We start from the raw sequence: 19610 nt of genomic DNA, 5'->3' as shown, positions 1-19610 counted from the left end.
ATTGGTATCAAGTAAAACAGATTTCACAATGTCATTTATAGACTAGAGTACAAACAGTGGCCTAACACTTATCCCTGCGGGACTCAACAGGTAACATCCAAAGATGTGGAGCTGTAGTCACATATTTTCACCAATTCCTGTTGTTGTCCAGTATGACTTTCCAGGCAATTCCACACACCCCCTGATGCCATATCTAAATTATGTGATCCATTTTGTCAAATGCCAAAATAAATGTTTTAATTAATGCCATAGAAGTTGATATGTTTTGTCTGAACCTTTATTCACCATCTGCCAACAATTTGTTCTTCTCTGTGAAATCATCAAGCCTTGCTACAAAGAGTTTGTTTTCATGTTTGGCAAGCTACAGATTCCCCCACAGGGGGGAGCTGTTCACTCTTTGTCAGTTTAAACTTTACTCAGTTTCAGCTTAGTTCAGCACATCACATTCACATTATTCACATTGGAGAACAGATCAGTGGTGACGCATGTATGACACTTAATGAGAGGGCGTTAGTTTTCAATGAGAGTGCTCAGGCTGCTGCTGCTCCTTGTTGCCTGTGCTGAGGGACATCTTGTCAGGCCTGACCAATAGACTGCACGAGTGTCCTACTGTCCGCCTCACACCTGATCACCCTGGATCCAAAGGGAGGTGAGGAGGGTATCTGATTTCTACATGAAGCATCTGCAGTATTAATTATTGACCCAAGTCCACACACAAAAAAGTGAGATGCTGCTTTACATTACATTTTTACATCCACCCATTCATATTTATTTTAGATTGAATGTTTTTCCATTGTACTCAGTGTTGTATATCATTACTGCATTACATGAAACTTTTCTCATTATCATCTGCAACCACCATCGGCTAGAGGAGAAATAAACATGTCATCTTACAAACTGTAGTTATGCATCTGTGTCTTTCTTCGTTGTTGTGTCTCCTCCCCTCAGAACAGCAGTTAAATTCATGCAAATTTGACAATGTAGAGATTGTATTTTTAAGACATAAACAAAATAATTACACATATTTGGGTTACAGAATAATCTGGGGACCAAGGGGCCTATAAATCTGACTGGCAGTGGCAGTCTCCGTCCTCATTACTGTAACTCATCAGTTGCTTTGCTGTTGGTCATTAATCATATTTGACAGGCATATCTAATATTTCCTGTGTGATCTTTTCAGGACGCCCAATCAGCAGCCAGCATCTGTGAGCAAATGCAACTGTGCCAGATGCTGAGATTTCTCTCCTTTCACTATCTTGTTTTCATTCCTCCATCAGTCATTCTGCTGAAAGTTCACTGGATATGAAGTGAGAAAGAAAGAGCTTAGGTTGAGTGAGGCAAGTATGATGCAACCGCTGTTGTTTGGACTTGTTAAATGGATTCACTTGGTGTATTAGACATTCTACAGGATGTAGTCTGTCTATTCTAACTCTCCGCACCAGTCACCAGCCTCACCGTCACACGCTCTCTCTCTCTCTCGGCCTTATCACCACACACAGAGAGTACACACTGAACTTACTTGTGAAACAATATTCTGTCTCAAACTTCCTAAACACACTGCAAATCTTACACATAGATGATAAAGTAATTTGCTTGTTTACATAGGCCTTACATTATTTCTTAATGTGCAAGTACAGTTTCCACATCGTGCATGTGTCTAATTAAGATATTATTATTATTATTATAAATGAAAGGAACAATATATGTGCCGTGGTCACAACTGGGCAGTAAATTACACAATGAAAGCAAACAGGCAACACCATTCTTTTATTGTTTACATTGTTATTCATGTGATTTATTGTTTTTATTATGCAGCAAAGTTTTTGTAGGTTCTGTTATCAGACTAATTAAATGACAATGGGTCTTTTCACAAGAGCACTTGGTAAATATTCTGTGAAAAAAATGATGCTTAGCTCTGTGCCTCATACGTTATATGAGATTGATAATTAATGAGAGCCTGTACATGTCCATGAATATCAGACATATAGATATACAACTACCAAACCAGTACACTGCAGCGGTATATTGTGCACAATGACCAATAACCAAAGCTGTAAGTTGAAATGAGAAAGAAATAAGATGATTTCTTTTGAGATAATAAAATGATTGAACAGATGCCACATTATTTCTTTTCTTACTTCTGTTTTCCCCTTCATACCTTCCTCAGCCCTGCAGTTATGGCGCGCTGCTCAACAGATAGTAGAAAAAGAAGCGACAAATTCATCACACTTCACCAGCAGATGGCAGACTAACCCAGCCTGTGATGCTTCCACTGTCACTCGAAGCCTGCCCGTAATGGATGGACTGAGCTCCAGATTGTGGTCTGTTTGTTTAGCTCACCACCTCCCTAAACCCTCATCCAATTACCCACAGACAAACAGGTGCAGAGGTGGTGAAAAGCTGTAATATTGTAATTTGGCTGATTATCCCTCACATGGCCCGTAAATGATGGGGATCACTCTGTTCTCTTTTTCATTTCAGCACAAATACAGAGATTTAACAGGCCCGAAGCTTCTCAACTTATTCACTGATCTGTTTGATTTGCTTGTCAAACCAAAACAAATGGCTCCATCCATCCATTCAGCGGAAGGATGGGTGGACAGAAGATTCACTGGCATCGCAAAGACAATTTATCAAAAAAGTTTACTTGTATTCAGAACAAAGGAATATACCGTATACATAATAAATACATGATTCAGGAAACTGTTTTTTGAATATTTTTTGAATATTTTAAATTGTATTGCAGACCCCTGTGGATATAATTGGGACAATGTACTACTAAAAAACAATTGTCTTGATAAATCAATGAATCCAACAATTTAAAATGTTTATAATCTATAATAATTTGATTGTTGAATAATGTTATGCATCATGCACAGCATCACTATTACACTGCGGGTCATACAGTGAGCTGGGCAAGTTCAAGTCCTCTCTTACTCTCAGACTGTGGAGGATTGAATGAGGAGAAGCTCATTCTCTTCAGCTTTACACACATTACACAGGCTATTGGAAAAATATAATGTGAAAGGGGTTAATGAAAAAAATTAAAAGTTGAGTTCTTCTTTATTTTAACATTTATTCAAGAAAGTGGAAACTTTGAAGATAAAGTCAAATTAAATCAGAGACGTAAGTGCATATTGAGAATAAATGTTCTTAATATTTCCCCAGTGTGGGACTGATAAAGAATTATCTTATCTAATCTTATCTCATCTGAAATGAAATGATGAGAATAAACTTGAAACTCTAAAATAATGCCATGTGTCGATGAATTGGTGGAATTGTTGTTAGAGTGAAAGTTGTACCCTGTACTTATATCTTAGTAATTTGTATTACTACTTTTTATATTCGTTTTGAGGAGATCAATGTTTAATATGAATAATTGTCAAATTAAAAATGATGCATTATAACAATATTGCTCACTCTGCCCATTTGATGAAATTAACCTTTCGAGCTTTTACTTTGCTAAATTTGAATGCGGGGCTTATTGGAACATTGTAACCTGTGTTATGCTCTGAATACATCCTTCACAACTAGATAACTAAACAACAAAACTAGATGCTTTTTAAATTAGGTCACGTGTAAACAGTGAAATGGTAGAATTAATGAATAAGCTATGTTTAAGGTGTAGAGAATAAATTGGAGGAATAATGTTTGATGCTCCTGGCATCAGCAACCGCGGGGATTTCTGCGGGAATGAGCAGCAGCTCGGTCCTCCTCATTGTGGAGAGAGAGAGAGAGAGAGAGAGAGAGAGAGAGAGAGAGGGAGAGAGAGAGAGAGAGAGAGAGAGAGAGAGAGAGAGAGAGAGAGAGAGAGATAGAGAGGATCCACCACGCTGCACCGGTGCACCACGGGGGTGCGCATTCAAACTGACCAGCGCGTCTCCCTCACTGTGCAGACTCCGTCCCTCTCTCCACATCCAGCACTGAGCAACTTGACTGCGGCTGTCAGCAGGCGCCGGTAGGTTGGTTCTCTTCATCTTCTCTTTGCTCTCATGATGTTGTTAAAGCGCGCGGGTCTGAAGGACAGGTTTGCACCAGACACGCACGGTGCTGCGTATATTCCCGGTTCATGTCGTTTCCAGAACCGTGTTTCCCCTCACCTGTGAGGGGGGGGGGGGGGGGTCAGTCTGCAGGTTTTAGTGAAGACGTGTGTTTAGCAGGGGCGCTTTAATGTTTTCATGTAAGATTTCACTTGCACCACATTTACACTATGTGTCCGAGTGCAGGTCGGTCTGCATGCAGCCTGTGCAGCCCCGTGCACGGGTCAGCATGTCTTGAAAGTTTCATCCAACTTGAGTTCAGCTGAGCGCAGACTGTAGAACCGCAGAGCTCACCAGAGGAGTCCCAGCTCTGCACAGGGACAAGAAGCTGATAATCCACACAAGCAATTCAGTAATTTGCTGATGGATTTTTAATTAAAGCTAGTAACATTTTCTGAGCCTGAGGTGAATGAAAACAGCTTTATACCTGAAATTAAAAGTAAAGGTAACACAGGGAAAGGTTGAATCTTAAAATAAGGAATGGTGCTTTTATTCTCTCATATTTTCACATCTTGATGAAAAATGTTAAATCCACCTAGAATTTTCCTTTATCTATTCACCATATTTCATAGAGCTTCACACAGTGCTCAGATTATTCCGGCTTTGCATAAAACAGACACTGATTCAGTGTCACATTCAGATGCACTTGAGAATCCTGTATCCTCATGTTGCAGAAATAGAGAAAAGGACATTGGGAGGACCGCGACCGTGTTACTGTCATTAACATGTCTTATTGCGGCGGAAACCACAGATTCCCTCAGAATCTTTGTGAATTGTGATTTTGAACCTTGTCTTTAATTTGCACTGTTTCTCTTTTATTCCTGAGTTTTGGTTCAACAGTTGCTCCAGATTGCAAAGCTGAGACATTTACACATTTTTAAGCACAGTTTTGTCCATTCAAAATCAATTTCATTCAAAAATCCTGGAACAGAACAGCCACCAGGATGAGTAGTAGCTGTACTTTCTAGACTATTTGCTCAATGATTATTGTTAATTCTAATCGTCAGTGGAGACGTGATAGTGATCACACAGAGTCTGTCAGGGATGTTGTTGCAGATGTGTCTTCGATCATTATTACCAGATCCTGTGAGCCTGTAAGGAAACATTCTCTCTCTGGACCTAGCTGTGATATCCCACCTCGGGGTACCATTTTTCCGCATCAGCTCTTCTGTTAGCCTCATCAGGGTCAGATTTTGACTTGTCTTTATACTGAGCAAAGCTTTATTTGAGTCTTTTTCACTGATTTCTACTTTGGGCATAGATGTGTGAAGCAGGAATTACTTTTTGATAACCCCTGGCCACGGAAAAATGGAGTGATCCGGATCACAAGAGGGCTCCCTGAGGGGGAAGACCTTTTTACTCCGGAATCCCCTGAAGCAGAGTGATGGACCATGTCTGTACCGAGTCATAATAATTCCGACAGGGGGCAGAATCAAAACATTACATCAACTAGAAGGCTAATGTAGGCAAACATTCAAATTAGTTGTAAAGTGAATAGTAAAGAAATGTCCAGAAATTTGTCATTCTCATGTCGTTATCAAACTATATAAGTGAGGATTACAGTTTAACGATTCACTTTTTTATAAATAATTATAGAGTAAAGCATTCGTCCTCCAACCAGAAGGTCGTCTGTTCGTTCCCCAGTCTTCCACATCTGCATGCCGAAATGTCCTTGGGCAAGGTGCTGAACCCCGAATTGCCCCTCGTAGAACCAAAAAATAAGTGCTGTTAGATGCACTGTATGAATGTGTGTGTGTATGGGGGAATGGCAAACTTTGAGTGGTCATCAAGTCTAGAAAAGCGCTATGTAAATACAGACCATCTACATAAAAACAAAACATAAATTAAGAAAATACACTTTTATTTAATGTATAATTTAAATATGAATTCACAAATTCTGTGCATAGTTCACTCTGATACTGGAAACTAAAAAAGCTGCAAGAACATTGTGTGGTCTGTGTGTAAACAAAAAAAGCTGATGAGAGAGGAGTTCAAACCCTCTCTACTTTCATTCTTCTATACATCCTGAGTGGGTGTGAGTGGTAGTGTTTCATTTTGAAAGATGGGGACATTTTCAAACACAGAAATGGATTTTATTAAGACAAAGTTTATTTTTATATATTCATGGTTGTGTTGATTCGTCCTGGACTTGCTGGATCAGAACCTTGTGTTGTTTTCAGGCCTGACTTCAGTGTTAATAGTCTCTAACCATGTAAAACACGTGAACCCGTTAAATTGTGAGAGAGCAGATTTGCATACAAAAATGAACAGAAAGTATACACTTCAATAACAAATTCTGAGTCAGGTTAACTTGTCTTACAAAGTCAAAAAGATGACTGTAAATGGATTTAATCGACGATCTAAAAGGATTGAAATTGTGGTGGAATTATCTGACAGATATAAGGAACCGATGATTTTTCCGACACAGTCAGAATAAATACACTGAGGGTTGAGTGGATTGAGGGTGCTCTTGAAGACGTCTACGCTCAGCATTTGCTTCACATTTGTCTGTGTGAAAGGCTGTCACTGTCAAATTCCTGAAAACAGAAATACATTTAAATATGCATGCACAGACCTGCATACACATCGGTTTTGTACACGCAGAACACGCAAGGTACTGTAACACCTCCATGGAGCATGCTGGGATTTGCCTGTGAGAAAGCACCGCAGTGTGAAGTGAGTATCTGTCACGTCGGGGTTCTGTCAGCGCGTCAGGTCGCAGTGAATGAGGAATTGAGATGGCACACCGACATTGCATGGCGGTCTGGGCGGACTTTGCCAAAGATGCTAGTCCCCAAATTACCACCTCCTTCTCCCAGCATCCCCATCTTCTTAGCACCACTCAGAGGCTCTGCTCTGGCGAGGTAGTTGCCAGAGCCTCATAAAGCTGGGCTGCCCAGCTGAGCATTTACGGATTATGGCACCTGAAAATCTAAATCATCAATTAATTAAAGCTAAAGCAGTGAAGGACAGCATGTACACAAATAAAGAAATAATCAAAAGAGCTCAGATTATAGAGCTCCAGTCATTATTATGTTAACAAGACATTATTGTGTTAACAAGACTGCAGATGACTTCATATATTTAGAGATTTAAATCTGTATCAGAGAAACAGTTACCAAACAAACAGGTTAATTGTCTAGGGCAGATGTCTTCAAGAGGGGATCCGCGACCCCAAGGGGGTCCGCGGAGGTACCGCAGGGGTTTGCAAAATCTTTGGTTGATTAGACAATTTTTAATTTAATTTAATTTTTTATTCATTTTTTCCCCCACAAAAAAATCCATTGAATTAGCGGGACATCATCTCTGTTTTCGATACATTAATAAGTATGTATTTTAAATATATGACTGCCCATTGCCAGTCCAACAAGGTTATGCATCTTTTGATTTTGAGCAGATTTTACTTCTAATTTGATAGTTGTTTAGCCTTTAAAATGACAAAATCCATCACAATTACACAGCCTTTCAAGCAGACGCCTTGAAATGTCTTGCATTATCTGACCAGCTGTCAAAAACTCACAAATGTCCCATTTACAATCATACAATCAACATATGCTGACATTTAAGAATGGAATGAAAGAAACATTACTTTATAATAAAATGTACATTTAAACCTGATTGATTGGCTAATCTTGGCTTCTGTGTGTCTCAGGTGCAGAGGAGTTGTGAAGAATAGAACGAGGGAGGAGTCAATGTTCTCTCCTCAGCACACTGTGACTGGGAGTTCTGTGAGGGTTTGAGCCTGTCGGGACCCCTTTGCTGCAGCCCCCCTTTCAGGTTTGGTACTTTCCACCCACAGTCCTAAAGCAAAAACAGCAATTAGCTAAAGTTCCGGACCTGACTCCACCCACTCTGCTCTGGGTCCCCTTTGCCATGGCCTTCACCCTGTCAGAGATTATGGCGGCGAGGCGGCAGCAGTCGCAGGCTCAGTCACAGGCCCAGCGAGGCAACAGGACCACGGTGGAGGTGGACGAGTACAGCACCAATCCCACTCAGGCCTTCACCTTCTACAACATCAACCAGGGACGCTTCCAGCCACCACACGTCCACATGTGAGTAGATTTACACTGTATACAGCAGGGCAGCTACTATCGCTGTCAGTTATACTTTTTTCAGTTGGAGTATTTTCCTGTGAATTCTGGTTCTAATCAGATTTTTTAAATTTTATTTGTTTTTCATTCATAATGTGACTTGACCCAGCAATGGTTATTATCCCTTAAATGTTAGATATTTTAGAAAATACTTGCTGTATTGATCTTTTAGTTATCCTGTTTATGTCTTTATCTTATCAGAATGTATAGTTGCATCCATGTTTTGGGTTTTGCTCCTGTGTTATGTTTTTATACCAAATTCACCACTCCATTTAAGGAGCTGTTTGAATAAATTCAGAAATGTCAATTTCCACAACATTATTTATACACTAAAGACCGGCGCACGGTTCTGCCTTTTCAGAGACATGCAAGGACACGCAAGAGCCCTTTGCGTGCCCCTTGCGTTCTTGTGTACCCCTTCTTGCGTCCTTGCGTGCGTCGCCCAATTGTTGTAACTACATGACAAAGCTACGCAAGCCTCACGCAGCCCGCAAGACTGTGATTGGTCTGCTAACTACATCCTTTCCGGAGTCACATTTACGACTGCCACACACAAAGAAGGCACTCTAAGGTCGTCTTCGACAAAAGTTATATTGATACAGCTTGAGCATATGTGTGAGTCAGGAGACAGTTGGTGAAACTGCTGGCACATGTTCCAACAGTTTGAGTAGTGGCAGTGGAAACCAGATGGAACAATCAAAAGATAATGGTAATTTTCTTTTTTTTTCCTTTTTGGTTTATCAAATCACAGTAAATATGCCAAAAACTGGATAAGAGTGTTTCGTCCAGAATTCTTTCACCAGGCAGATTGGTGCTTACCCCCCAAAAAAAACTCGACGAAATGCATCTAGTGGAAAAACACGAGGCAGCCAGAAATGCAAAAGGTGCGAGCACTCTCATTAAAACAATTACAGAAATATTTTATAGCATAAGAATGACCTTTGCAAAAGTGGCACATCATGAGCACAGTGAGCATCATTCATTGTTACATTTTACCTTCCTTGGCTTGGAGAAAACGTTGACCATGGCATCATGATATGGACATTTTGTCACTAAATCAATTGCATTATTCAAGGCTTTCCACATGGATATAGAGTTAAAAGCCAATGAGAAAATGTAGGCAGCTATGGAGTTTGGAGACTTGACCGCCTGAAGAAAAAGTGGCTGTAGAAGCTCAAAGTTGGTGCCTCTATTACATTCTAAAGCTACTGTTCTTCATATTCATATTTAAATTATTGGACATTTTAATGAGTTTGCCTAATTGTTAACCTGCAGTGAGTTATTTAAAATTAGGGGAAGGAAATAAGGAATGAGCATTCACTGCATGTCACAGAAAGCAGGAGAAAATGACTCAGTGACAAGATAAACCTTGATGATTTTACATACTAAACAGGGAAATAAAACTATGAGGCCCCATAAACCTCAATAAACTAACAAGCTGTTATTAATTTGTTCTTTCTCATATACCTGCCAGACCTTTACTATTATAGGGGAAACACTGTTATTCCATATGGCTGCCTTATATTCAAATTTGAATGATATTTCGATTTATCACACCAAGATTCCCATACACAAAGTGGGATGATCCATATGTACATTTTATGCGCTAAGGCTAATCTACAGCTACTGGCCCATGGTAGAAAAACAACTTGAACTTTGTCCTTTAAATGGTAAATGTTCTGTATTTATATAAAGCTTTTCTGGTCCTGATGACCACTCAAAGAGCTTTGCAGAACACTTTTTACATTCACCCTTTTACACACACATTCATACAGTGCATCTATATGCAGCACCTTCTCTATGAAAAGGGGCAATTTGAGGTTCAGTATCTTGCCCAAGGACACTTTAACTACCATGACATACAATAGTCCATCCGGTGCTAAATGACAATAAGTCCCATATTAGTTTACATATAACTTTCAGACATGGCAATTCTCCGGATTTTACCCGCAGTTGGCCAATGACACATGCACAGCACAGCAGGCAGTTCTCTGCACAGATACATTCATAACTGCAACAGATCCTCCGCATTGTGCAGGCGAGAGGCAGGAAGTGACATTTAAATTCCTCTGCATTGATCACATGACTTTCTTTACAACACAGAGAGAGCGGCATTGGCTCTTATATGCCACAAACTCTTTACACATCGTCATTGGTTTCTTCTATGTGTGTGTGTCAACACCTTTTCGCCGGGAGATATATATATATAGTTTGCTTTTTCATTCTTGCATCTGTCGCAAGTTTGACTAACGGACTTTATACTAGGGGGTCAGGTGGAGAAAGTCTGCAGATAATCCGGAGCCTCTCACTCTGACTTTTGCGTTAACTGGAGAAAATATGGAGGATCTACAGAGTTCAGTGCATGTCTGAAAGTAGATCATTTCTCTTTTTCTTTTTACTGAAATTAATAATCCAAAAACATTTTTTATACAGCACTGTTATTAAAAATGTTACAAAATGCTTTACAAGGAAGAAACAAAACCAGACAGATACAATTATAATAAAACAATGAGTTTTCAGAAGGGATTTAAATGTAGATAGAGAATTAGTCTAAGTTAAATGGGAAATGAATCCCATAATCACCCTTTGTTATGAGGTAGAAACTTGCAGTAACCAGCAGGGCTCCTCCCACAGATCTTAGCAGTTGAGAGGACACATGCCAGGTCGATAATGCTGAAAGGTTTTTCAGGCCTTAAATAGCCATCAGTTAGTTTGCATATTGTGTACCCATAGAAAATATTGTAAACAGTGTCATGTTCATGAAACCAGAATTACAGTTTGTGACATGGAGCATTATTCTACTGGAAGTAACCATTAGAATATGGCAAAGTGAGGCCCTAAAGAGATGAGCAATACTCTGCAGTATGCAGACATTCAATCCATTGATTGATTTGTATTAAGGCCCAAAGTGTGTCAACAAAACGTTCCTCCAACCATGACAATAGTCCCATATTAGCAACTCTTTTGCTGAAACTTCTCATGAGCCTGTTTTTCCAAAGAAAATGACCTGATTTCAATACGATTTTGCATCATTAAGTCGTCGGTTCGACAACCTCTCAGAAAGTGGTGCTGTCCCTGGTTTTATTTTTCTTACACTAGCACAAATTACCAATTAAAGCTGGTTTTCAAATAATAACCGAATCTCATACAATAGCCATTAACACTCAAAACATCTACGATAAGGCGTCACATGATTTGATGTGATCCTCTTTGTGATCATAGACAAACGTTAAAGTCAAACATCACTGAGGGAACTCGTGCTGTGAAGGGCACATTCTGCTGTCATTGTTTTACGCTGCTCTTACATCTGGTCTTTACATCTTTATTTTTTGTCCATGCTACTATTTGAACCTCAGACGTTATTTACTTAGTGTTTTAAGGGAGTTAGGATGTTTGTAGGATCTACACTCATCAGCCTTTAAAACCGGTGGATTATTTTAATGTCAGGTACATTTGTGTGTCTTTAAGTCACAGCGCTTGGACCACACAATTGAAATAAAACTTTTAATCTGGCCTTGATTTTATTTAAATGCAGTTTATATAGCAATGAAAGCTGTCTTTTACACAGAGTGATATTGATGCTACCATAGAGAATTTATCTGTGGCACTCAACAAAGCATCACATTCCTTTACATTTTATTATGCTGAATAGTGAAAATTAAACATTATTTATGAACTCTCTTTTGTATTTTATCACTTTTGTGTCGCAGACATCTTGCCTACTAACCAACATGCTTGTCTATCTGGTTTCCAACTCCCCTCATCGCCTTCTCTCTTGTGGTGGGGTGTGGAGGGGGACGGGGAGGAGGAGGCATGGCTGGGTGTTATCGTACCTGGAGGAGAACTTGCTAAACTGGGCCACGGTTATTCACCAGCTCCTCTCTTCCCTCTGGAGACCCTATAGATCTGCAAAATCTTAGAAAATCCCACAGGACTCTGCTCTTTTTCCATCTGCACTTTATTATTTTTCTATCTTTGCACATTTCTCTTTCTGTCTCTTACACCGCTCTGCTTTTATCGTGGTCTCTCGCTAGCTTCTCAGTGTTTCCTCCTCTCTCTCAGTCTGTGGGGAAGATTTTTGCTGGATACTTATTCAAACTTCTTTCATTGTCAGCGTCCTACTGCAGAGATTTTGCATACAGCAGTGTATGTCCTTCTCCAGTATTGTTTAAGTTCATCAACAACTGCAGTGACCCCTTTTCCTCCGTCATTCGCTCAACTTGCTTGTCTTCTCTTCTTTTATTCTTCTCAGGGTGGACCCAATGGCCCACGACACGCCTAAGCAACCTGGCTACACCCGTTTTGTGTGCATCTCAGACACTCACTCTCGGACAGACAGCATCGTAATGCCATATGGAGACGTGTTCATCCACGCCGGAGACTTCACCGAGCTGGGACTACCGTCCGAGGTCAAGAAGTTTAACGACTGGCTAGGTCAGCATCTCTAAAAGTTGTGTGTCTGGATCCAGAGCAGGTCAGGCCTGATCTCTGTAAGTGGGTGCCCTTGTGATGATCCATTTTACCGCTGGGGTCAGTGCTAGGCTAAATTTACCTGCTCTGGTTGCGAAGCTGAAAGTGAAAACTTTGAAAAGGGAAAGATTCTTTGAAGTTTCCAGAATCAGGGCTACATTCAGGACACTTTGTTGTTGTTTTATCCTTAATAGGACCATACCAATTTCAGAGCTCCACATTAAAAATACTCTTTGCTTTAAAGCTGACAATTTCCTAAAGCATGGCATGTGTTTTTATTTGAGAAATGTGAGTTGACTCATCTTTTAAATATACAAAGAGACAAGAATTCACCCTCTTTCTATTCATGAGCAGCAGAGATCATGAATACCGGACTTTGTGAATGCTGATTCACAAATCTTTAACATGTCAGAAATGAGGGTTCTAAAATTGTATCCACTGATAACTCCCCTTCCACACAATGATAAAGATGTGAAAAATAGATAGAGTTGACTGGATGTTCATTGTGATGACAGGAAGTCTCTGCAAGGCAACTGAAATGAATTAAATCCAATGGCTGCCTGTAAAGAAGAAAAACGAGAATCTTGTGCTTGCCTCTGGGCAAAAACGACAGTCATCTGTGCTACACATTCTTTTTGTTAGGGTACACATGCAAAACTTGCATGTATTAATTTTTTTACATGATGTGAAGTGATGAGCAGAGGTGTCCCAGTTCATAAGTGTAGTGTAACACTGACAACAGCCTGAGGGGCCCTCCTTCTATGTTGAAACAGCAGGGACAAACCACTGAGAAAAACACACAGAGACTTCCCCCTTTGCTTTTCAAAAATGATCAAGAAGATGATCTTAACCCTGTTTTCAGCACTTAACATTGCATATTATTTGATCAAACCCCCCTTTTAAGTATTTTGCTGGTGTGTTATAACTGTAGACAACAGTAGAGAGATGGCCGGGAATGAGTGGAGAGAGATTAGAAAGCATAGCTGTTTTCAGACATGGCAATTCTCCGGATTTTACCCGCAGTTGGCCATTGACACATGCACAACACAGCAGGGGGTTCTCTGCACAGACACATTCACAACTGCAACAGATCCTCCGCATTGTGCAGGCGAGAGGCAGGAAGTGACATTTTAATTCCTCTGCATTGATCACATGACTTTCTTTACAACACAGAGAGAGCGGCATTGGCTCTTATATGCCACAAACTCTTTACACATCGTCATTGGTTTCTTCTATGTGTGTGTGTCAACACCTTTTCGCCGGGAGATATATATATATATATATATATATAGTTTGCTTTTTCATTCTTGCGTCTGTCGCAAGTTTGACTAACGGACTTTATACTAGGAGGTCAGGTGGAGAAAGTCTGCAGATAATCCGGAGCCTCTCACTCTGACTTTTGCGTTAACTGGAGAAAATATGGAGGATCTACAGAGTTCAGTGCATGTCTGAAAGCAGATCATGTGCAAGAAAAACTCCCAGAAGAAACCAAACCAGACAGATACAATTATAATAAAACAATGAGTTTTCAGAAGGGATTTAAATGTAGATAGAGAATTAGTCTAAGTTAAATGGGCAATGAATCCCATAATCACCCTTTGTTATGAGGTAGAAACTTGCAGTAACCAGCAGGGCTCCACCCATAGATCTTAGCAGTTGATAGGACACATGCCAGGTCGATAATGCTGAAAGGTTTTTCAGGCCTTAAATAGCCATCAGTTAGTTTGCATATTGTGTACCCATAGAAAATATTGTAAACAGTGTCATGTTCATGAAACCAGAATTACAGTTTGTGACATGGAGCATTATTGATCATGCTGTTGACTCCAAATTCTGAGCATATGTGCAACTTTAGCACTAATCCACATTCACCAGATCAGGCTGCGTATTTCAGATTTTTAACTGTCCAGTGTTGGTGAGTCTGCAGCTGCAGATTTCTGTTCTTGGCTGACAAGCATGGAACCTGAAGTCTCTGCTGTTGTGCATCATCCACCTCAGGGTTGGACCTGTATATTTTGAGATGCTTTACTGCTCACCGCAATAGTAGACAGTAGTTATCGAGTTACCAAGCCTTTCTATCAACTCCAACCAGTCTGACCATTCTCCTCATCAACGCAGAACTTACGCTCATTGAATGTGTTGTTTTTTGGCTCAATTCTTATTTGACCATGCCGTGGTCGAAGTGACTCTTCATCCTAATGGTTGATGTGAACATTAATTGAAGCTCCTGACCTGCTGACTGCTGCTGCGTGATTGGCAGCTAAACACTTATTATTAAAAAACTGATACAAGTAGCCATTACCTTATGTCTAGGGGAAGTGTAAAAGCTTTTCTCAACCTCAGTCTTCTCTTCCTTGACTTTTTGCTTAATCAGACCCCAGTGGAAGCATTTTATCTCTGCAAGTTAGGAGAAAGTGTAAACCTTATCTTCACCATGTGATATCTGTTGGAAGCTGGAGTGAAATGACCTCGAATGCAGTCGAGCGACAGTAAAAAGCTGTTGAATTGGTACATCTACAAGAGTCTGAGCGTGCAGAGCAGCTCTGTTATCATCATCATTATCGCCATTGTTGTCAGCATCATCAACACTGGCACACACCTCCCTAAGAACGGCAGATGTCTGTTAGCAGGTGCATGGGCCTTTGTGTGTTCATCTATGTCTCTAAGGGAAGGGAGTGGAGAAGGAGGAGATAAGGGAAGAACTTTTTGTCCTTCCCTTCCCTTCCTAACACACACACACACACACACACACACACACACACACACACACACACACACACACACACACACACACACACACACACACACACACCCCACACACACACACACAAGCTACAGGGAGTGCAGGCTGCAAATCAGCTAGCCCACACTCCAGCAGCGAGAAAGGCAACGGGTGAGACGGGAAAGAAAAGATAAGGCGAGCCAAATGCGCCCGGTGCTGCCTCTGAAGTCATTCTCTCCTCTTTCTCCCCTCCGCTGTTATCTTCTCCTTCCCTGCAACTCAGCCATCGCTCTCTCTTCCTCTTTTTTAAATATTTATAAATCTGGTTATTCCTATTCTTCTTCTCTCTCTTGCATTCTCTCCTGGCCCCTGTCTCTATCACACACACACACATACACACACACACACACACACACACACACACACACACACACACACACGCACACACACACGCACACATACACACACTCAGAATCTCTGAATGCAACTCCTGCTGTTTAGTCTGTGCATTGCAGATTTACCAAGATCAGATTTAGTGTACTCAGAGTATTGGAGTATTAATGAGCTCCTGTCAGGTAACGCCATCTGCTTAACTTTCTACTCTTTCTTAATATTTTCGCAGAATCTACTCTCGCTCTTTCCTGAATGCTATTTATTCCTTATTTGATCATATAATGCTTCTTTTCCTCTCTCATTCTTCCCTCGAATAATGGTCATCCATTATTTTTCTTTCAGTTTAGATTTCCCCCTTTTCTCCTTCTCTTTTTCCAAATCCTCTAAAGATCTCTCCCATTTCCATTCCTTTCTCTCACTTCCCCTCAGTTGGTGGCAGCTCTGTGCGATTCTTCTCGCAGCTCTTATTTTTAGCAGGAAGGCAGTCGGCTCTTGGGGGCCGCTGGCTGCCGCTCAAGGCTTTGTCAGGGATGGTGATCGTTGTGGGGGAGGAGAAGAGAAATGGAGAAGAAAGGAGCAGAGGACTGAAGAGGCAAGAGAAGAAATTCATGCAAGGAAGAAGGAAGGTAGAGGAATTGGAAAGGGAAGAGCTGACAGGGAAACAGGAGGTGGAGGTTTAAAAAGGATAGGAGGGAGAGTGTCCGTGTTTCTCCCAGAGGAAAGCTGTCTTACCTGGGTAAACTCACAGCTCAGCCGCCCCGGAGACTGATGCCAAACTTCTGCCCTAAGTTGTCATGATGATCCCTCACGGTCCAGCTGTCAGTCACTGAATGAGAAATGTGTGTGTGTGTGTGTGTCTGTGTGTGTGCACATGTTACTTTTGCAACATTTTGTTTGCTCCACACTTCATGAAGTGTGTTGAACTTAAAGTTTGGGGCTTGTCAATTGTAAGACACTGACAATCTGACACCATTGTGCAGATTGGTGGAGCGAGGGACTAAATCACTGTCCCTGTGGTTGCTGGAAAACCTTTTGTAAAAGGAATATTTTGGGGTTATGGACTTTTGAATGGGTTGCAATCAATTTGCTATCTTGTGCAACATTGTTGTATGAATTATAACATGATCATTAATTTGTTATCAAGTATTGTGTGATTATATGTTTTAATTCATGTCAGAAGACTGCCCACATTTAGATGAACAAATCAACTATTGACTGCGTCACATGCCTGAAATCAGAGAGCCAAAAACAGCCTCCAAGTTATTCCATGTATCCACCAGTTATTATTCATGACCACAGAAAATCAGTTAGGATACTCCTAACAGATTTAATGCAGGCTTGATGTCGATGATGACGTAAATTTGTATGGAGTAAAAAGTAGTAATATTAATAGATAAATTAAATATATGAAAACATACTAAAATTATTAATTTACATTTTTTTGAAAAACAGTTAGTAGAAAAAATATAAATTTGTTGTTAAGATGTTAAACTGTCAACGCGCTGCCATGGCTGTCAAGGAAAATAATTAATGAACCAAGTATCGCTAATGGATGTAATATGAGTTTCAATAGCAACATTCCTTTCTGTGGGATCCTGTTTGACTGTTTGTGATTAAGGGGAAATGCTGATATCCGAATGAACATAAGCTGCTTTCAGACATGCACTCAACTCCTGCGATCCGCAATTGAGATTCTAACATACGACAGATGCAAAAATTCAAATTAGTTAAATAAATCAAATATATCACAGGATTAAAAAGCACTGCCATATCCGTAGAGGACACCAACGAAGATGTCAAGAGAGTTTGTGTTGATAAGATTCAAGATTCAAGATTTTTATTGTCAAATGCAGAACAATAACATTAAGCAGTCGCCGGCAGTGAAATGCTTGAGTCTCAGGCTCTCTTCTAACAATGCTCAAGTAATTACAACCTATACAATCAAATAAAATAGAAATAGTATAAAATAGAATAAAATAGAATATCAAAATTTAAAATAGAAAATAAAGTATATATATCAAAAAATATATATAAACAGCTGAGGAGAAAATAAAAAAACAATAGTGCAAATATGCAAATATGTCATGGAGAGGAGTTTAAGAACTGATGCCGGTGTTGATGTATTGAAACAAAATCACATGATCTCCGCATTAGAAATAATACTTTACCTCCTGCCTCTGTCTTGCTGCACCCGACTGCTCCACCCCTCATCTGAATCCTGCAGACAATTTGTTGCAGTTGTGTACTCTATGCAGAGAACCTCCAGCTGCATTGTGCATATGTGAAAGGCAAACTGTGGTGAATGTCCGGACCTGAATCTTACCCCGCAGGTCATGTCTGAAAACGGCTATTCTACGCAGTCTGATCAGCTGTGCTGGCTCAAAGGACGTTCGTAGGGGAAACATCTATGTTTGGGTAAGAGCGAGCCCTAGTCTGTTGGTGAGGTTGGCTGACTGCATGGGACAGGTGAGTCAAGAACAACTCTGAGAGATTCGGAAGGAGGAAGGGAGGGGGAAAGGGTTAGAGGCAGACCTGGAGCTCATGAGCAGCAGCACTTCTGTCCAATTGTCTCCAATAATGGCCCCTTTGATCAGGCTTTCAGTGCTTGTGTCTGTGAGCATGCACACGCAACAAGCCCCCACATGGATTTCATAAGCCGAGGCAACTCTTTCCTGAGCGCCTGTGTGTTTGTTTGTGTGTGCTGCCCTTGTTGTTGACTTGAGTGGCATCTTTATTCATACCATGTGATAGCGTGAGCTAGCGAGCAGAGCGGGAATATAGTGCAGTGAATGTTGTTTTTAAATATGGATCTCGCTGTGCTTTGGAAATCTACTCCGGGTCAAGAGAGGAGCAGCTTTAATACTTAAAAGCTTTGTTCTCTCTCTTTCTTTCCGTCTGTTTGACTTCCATTCACTGAGCACTTCACTGCCATCACACCCACACATTCACAGACCATGGTCACTTTAGGAAAATAAACTAAACTAACAATTTACTGGCCACATACTGTTTTTTTTCTCAATGTGAGATGACAATTTCCATCTTAAAAGGATATATAAGGGGTATTTGGGGCATTATCTTCCCTTTTCTCTTCCAAGTAGCTGTATTATCAACTAGATGTGGGATTGAATATTGTTGCCAGATTTATTTTATCGTACATTCAGTATATTGGTATTAGTATATATGTTGGCTTATTATTATTAAAAGACGACGTGTTCATCTCAATTGGCATTCGGCTTTTAAGCTGTACTTCCTACGACCATGAAGAATACTCAATGCAAGTGTGAAGCTGTTGAGGTTTCTATATTGTCCATTATTTTTACTTTGTAAAATACTCAGCTCATATAGCAATAAATATATAGCAACTAAACAAAGAAATCCTATATACAGTATTGTATTGATTATTTAATAAAATTTTCAGTTGCCTATTATCTCCAGAGAAGCAGTACTGTTCTTCCTGCATTTGATTGCTCAAAAGCACTATTCGTTTACACTTAAGGGATGTCTGACTTTGTAAAGAGGGGGTGCATTATGTGGCATTATGCATTATAATAAGGTCCCGGTCAGACAAGAAGCCGCTTTTGCAGTGAGAGGCATCAGTTTCCAGTTGTTTTCTATAGGCAGTGAGCTGCTTATATGCACCATGTGCTTCCTATTTTAAGGAGGCTAATTGTTTAATTCAATTTGTGCAAAAAGCATGATTGTCATGGCTACTGTGTTAGCCAACAATTAGTTTACATGTTCATTACATATGGTGATTTATTATCTTTGCTTTAACATGAATAACTTGGCCACCAAACAATGGTCTCTTGTATTACTAGGAGAAGTGATGTGAAGGTTTTTTTTTATTCTTTAAAACAAGTAGCCATATAAATTAGACAATGCTAGGGCCACAGT

General features: G+C 40.2%; 1 protein-coding gene across 1 annotated transcript in view; it reads left to right on the top strand.

Annotated features, from left to right (window-relative positions):
• The first annotated feature begins 3875 nt into the window (after positions 1-3875).
• The window catches only part of mpped1 (metallophosphoesterase domain containing 1), a 58021-nt gene continuing 42286 nt past the window's right edge, over positions 3876-19610 (top strand). Inside the window, exons 1-3 of the mRNA XM_053414973.1 lie at positions 3876-3958; positions 7693-8092; positions 12384-12565. Of these exons, the coding sequence (XP_053270948.1) occupies positions 7914-8092; positions 12384-12565 (361 nt within the window). The 5' untranslated portion in view covers positions 3876-3958; positions 7693-7913. The remainder of the gene's footprint in view (positions 3959-7692; positions 8093-12383; positions 12566-19610) is intronic.

Source organism: Pleuronectes platessa, chromosome 22 (assembly GCF_947347685.1).
Source record: "Pleuronectes platessa chromosome 22, fPlePla1.1, whole genome shotgun sequence".
Lineage (NCBI taxonomy): Eukaryota > Metazoa > Chordata > Actinopteri > Pleuronectiformes > Pleuronectidae > Pleuronectes > Pleuronectes platessa.
Note: the sequence above shows the minus strand (reverse complement) of the source record. Positions and strands in the feature narration are given on the sequence as shown.